Source organism: Glycine max, chromosome 19 (genome assembly GCF_000004515.6).
Source record: "Glycine max cultivar Williams 82 chromosome 19, Glycine_max_v4.0, whole genome shotgun sequence".
Lineage (NCBI taxonomy): Eukaryota > Viridiplantae > Streptophyta > Magnoliopsida > Fabales > Fabaceae > Glycine > Glycine max.
Window position 1 is genome coordinate 24,826,035 of NC_038255.2, and position 3,579 is coordinate 24,829,613.

At 40.0% G+C, this 3,579-nt stretch overlaps 1 protein-coding gene across 1 annotated transcript; it reads right to left on the reverse strand.

Moving 5' to 3' along the window:
* Positions 1 to 1,764: 1,764 nt before the first annotated feature.
* On the reverse strand, positions 1,765 to 2,946 carry LOC102670349 (uncharacterized). Its single transcript, XM_006605025.1, has 2 exons — positions 2,671 to 2,946; positions 1,765 to 2,361 (listed from the first exon to the last, which is right to left on the reverse strand). The coding sequence occupies exons 1-2, from the start codon at positions 2,944 to 2,946 to the stop codon at positions 1,765 to 1,767; spliced, it is 873 nt and encodes a 290-aa protein (XP_006605088.1).
* Between the last annotated feature and the right edge of the window lie 633 nt (positions 2,947 to 3,579).

Below are 3,579 nucleotides of genomic sequence, written 5' to 3' on the forward strand. Positions count from 1 at the left end.
CTATAAAAGCAAGGCTTTGTCTTGAATTTCAATCATCTTGAATACTTTTCCAATCATTTCATTACAATCCTTTACAAGCCTTGAATCTCTTTGAACTTCTTCTTCTTCTTTGTACCAAAAGCTTTCTGAAGTTTTCTGGTTTTCTAAACCTTAAAAACTTGTGCTATTCATCTTTTCATCTCTTCTCCCTTTGCCAAAAAGAATTCGCCAAGGACTAACCGCCTGAATTCTTTTTGTGTCTCTCTTCTCCCTTTTCCAAAAGAACAAAGGACTAACCACCTGAATTCTTTTGTGTCTCCCTTCTCCCTTGTCAAAGAATTCAAAACGAAACAGTCTGAGAATTCTTTTGATTCTTCCCATTCCCTAATACAAAAGTGTTCAAAGGACTAACCGCCTGAGAATTCTTTTGTATCCCCATTCACAAAGTATCAAAGGTTTAACAGCCTGAGATCTTTGTCTTAACACATTGGAGGGTACATCCTTTGTGGTACAACTACTTGGGTTTGACTGAGAACAAGAGAAGGTACATCTCTTGTGGATCAGTTCTCGTGGAGGGTACATCCACTAGGTTCAAAGAGAACAAGGGAGGGTACATCCCTTGTGGATCTTTGCTTGAAAAAGAATTTTTACAAGGTTGAAAGAAATCTCAAGGACCGCAGGTCGCTTGGGGACTGGAGTTAGGCACGGGTTGTTGCCGAACCACTATAAAAACTCTTGTGTGTTTGTTTCCTTCTTCCCTACTCTTTTACTTTCCGTTGTGCATTTAATTTCCGCTTTTACTTTCTGTTAAGTTTCTCTTCTACTCCTCATTCTCTTAACAATTTAGTAAAAGCCTTAGAAGAGTAATTTTTAATTAGTAGAGGTTTAGAAATAATTAATTCAACCCCCCTTCTTAATTATTCTTAGGCCACTCGATCCAACAACGTTTGGGTTTTAAAGCCCATGTGCTTAGCGCCAGTTCTCACGCTAAGCCCAATTCACAAATTTCAAATTCCAAAAAGGTTTTTAGGCTTAGCATGAGGACCTGCACTTAGCGCTTCCTACAGCTCAAATTGGTCCTGCAATCTGCGCTTAGCCGCCAAAGGTGGGGCTTAGCGCATAAACATGCTCCTCCATGCAGTGATGGCTTGCGCTTAGCGCTTCACTAGCACTTAGTGATATTCCAAAGAATTTGAAAATAGAAAGGGAATTGCGCTTAGCGCGTCACCTTGCTAAGCCCAATGCGATAAATTAAAATCCAGAGAGGTATTTGGGCTTAGCACAGCTATACACGCTTTGCGCTATCCATAGATTTTCAAAGCAGAGAAGGATTGGCACTTAGCGCATCACCTCGCTATGCCCAATTCGAGAAATTCAGATTCCAGTGAGATAATTGGGCTTAGCGCAATGAAGCGCGCTTAACGCTACCATCTAGCCACTAATCAGGGGTCTAAGCAGTTAGCGCGAGCAAGGTCACGCTTAGCACGTGAAGACTTGGCACTTAGCGCGAGTGTTGCGCTTAGCGAGTGAACAATTGAAAAATCTTCTAAGTTCTTTTTCTGTTCACCTCTTCACCAAAGCTTATGAACCCCTTTTTTCAATATTAAACAAGTTGAAAACACATAATCACAAGCAACAACTACACTAAATGCAAGCAAAACAAAACTAAAAATGACTGGGTTGTCTCCCAGCAATCGCTCGTTTAACATCATTAGCTTGACGCATCGTTCAATTATCCTGGATCAATCTTGGTTCTCTCCTTCAGAACCTTCTTATCCAACTCCTTCACCTATAAGCATACATCCTGGTCCAGTAATTCTCTTCCTTCATTAAAAGATCAAATGTGATTTGTTGGTTTTCAAGACTCATTTCCAACTTTTTCTTCCCTATGTCCACCACACAGCTTGCAATGGACATAAATGAACGTCCCAAAATGACAGGAATATCCACATCTTCCTCAATGTCCATTACAACAAAATCAACAGGAAATATGAGATGCTTGACCTGGACCAACACGTCTTTAATCACTCCATAGGGTCTGGTGACGGAGCGATCAGCTAACTCTAAAGTCATCCGAGTAGGCATTATCTCCAGCTCTCCAAGTCTCCAGCACATGGAGAGCGACATCAAATTAATATTGGCTCTTAAATCAATAAGAGCCTTGCCTACTGAAACTTCTACTACAAAACAAGGTATAGTGACACTGCCTGGATCCTTATGCTTCGGTGGAAGGATACGTTGAATAACAGCACTACAATTTCCTTCCACAACTATGGTGTCACTATAGATGTACTTGTTCTTCTTAGTTAGCATATCTTTCAGAAATTTAGTATAAAGTGGCATCTGCTGTAAAGCTTCTCCAAAGGGCATTGTAATTTCTAGCTTCTTGAAAATATCCATAAATCTAGCTAGATGTCTTTCTTTGTCTTTTCTAGAAGGTACCAAGGGATATGGTACTTCCTTCCCTTTAGCTGAAGATGCTTCCTTCTTTTTCTCTCTTGCACACTCACTCTTGCTTTTCTTCTCTTTTTTTATCTCTTTTTCTTTGTCTATTTTCTCATTTTTTTTTTCATTTTCTTTTTCAATTTATTTTTCTTCTTCCTTTCCTTTTTAATTATCTTTATTTTTCTTCTCATTTATTTCTTGTTCACTCAAATTTATTATTGTCTCCTTCTTCTTCTCATCTTCTACCTCCAACTCTTCATCAGACTCACTCAAAGACTCTACCAAAGGATCAAGTGTTGGGCCAGACACCAGCTGTTGTTTTTCTGCACCTATTCCATTCTCACCTTCTTTCATGACCACCAATCTGCTTCTAGTCATGACAGCTTCACATTCCTCCTTTGGACTTTTCTCAGTATTAGCTCCAAAGCTGCTAGACGGACGGTCTGTCAATTGTTTTGCCAATTGTCCCACCTGGACTTCCAGATACTTAATGGCTGACTCTATGCTCTTTTGATTTGACATTGAAACTTGCATGAACTAGGCAAGAGTCTCTCATTGTTCAATCATAGAGACTAGGCCCTTGTTGTTGTGGCCTGTTAGATGGACCACCCTGGTCTTTATTAAACTGATTTCCAGGGTGATTTCTCCATTGTCCCTACAGTGAATGATATTTCTGGCCATATTGAAATCCAGAATGCCCACCTGCATTGAAATTTGGTCTTGGCTGGTTCCCCATATAGTTCACTTCATGTGTTGTTTCTTCTTGGGGAATACATCAGTCGAACTCATGTGCTCCACCACATATGACACAACCTACAACCTGCAAAATAGATGAGGGTAAAGGTTGCCCAGAATGTAATTGAGTTGGTAGCTTACTTAATGTTTCAGTCAATGCTTCCAGTTGCTTGGACAACAACTTGTTTTGTGCCAACAATGCATCTTGTGATGAAAGCTCTAGCAGGCTTCTTGTTGTAGGAATGTATGCTCTATAACGCAGAATTGTGTGGTCATAAGCAGCCATATTCTCTATTAATTCCATAGCTTCTTCCGGAGTCTTCAATTTGATTTTTCACCCTGTGGAAGCATCTAAAAGCTGCTTGGACTGTGGCCTCAACCCGTCAATAAAAATGTTGAGCTGAATTGGTTCAGAAAATC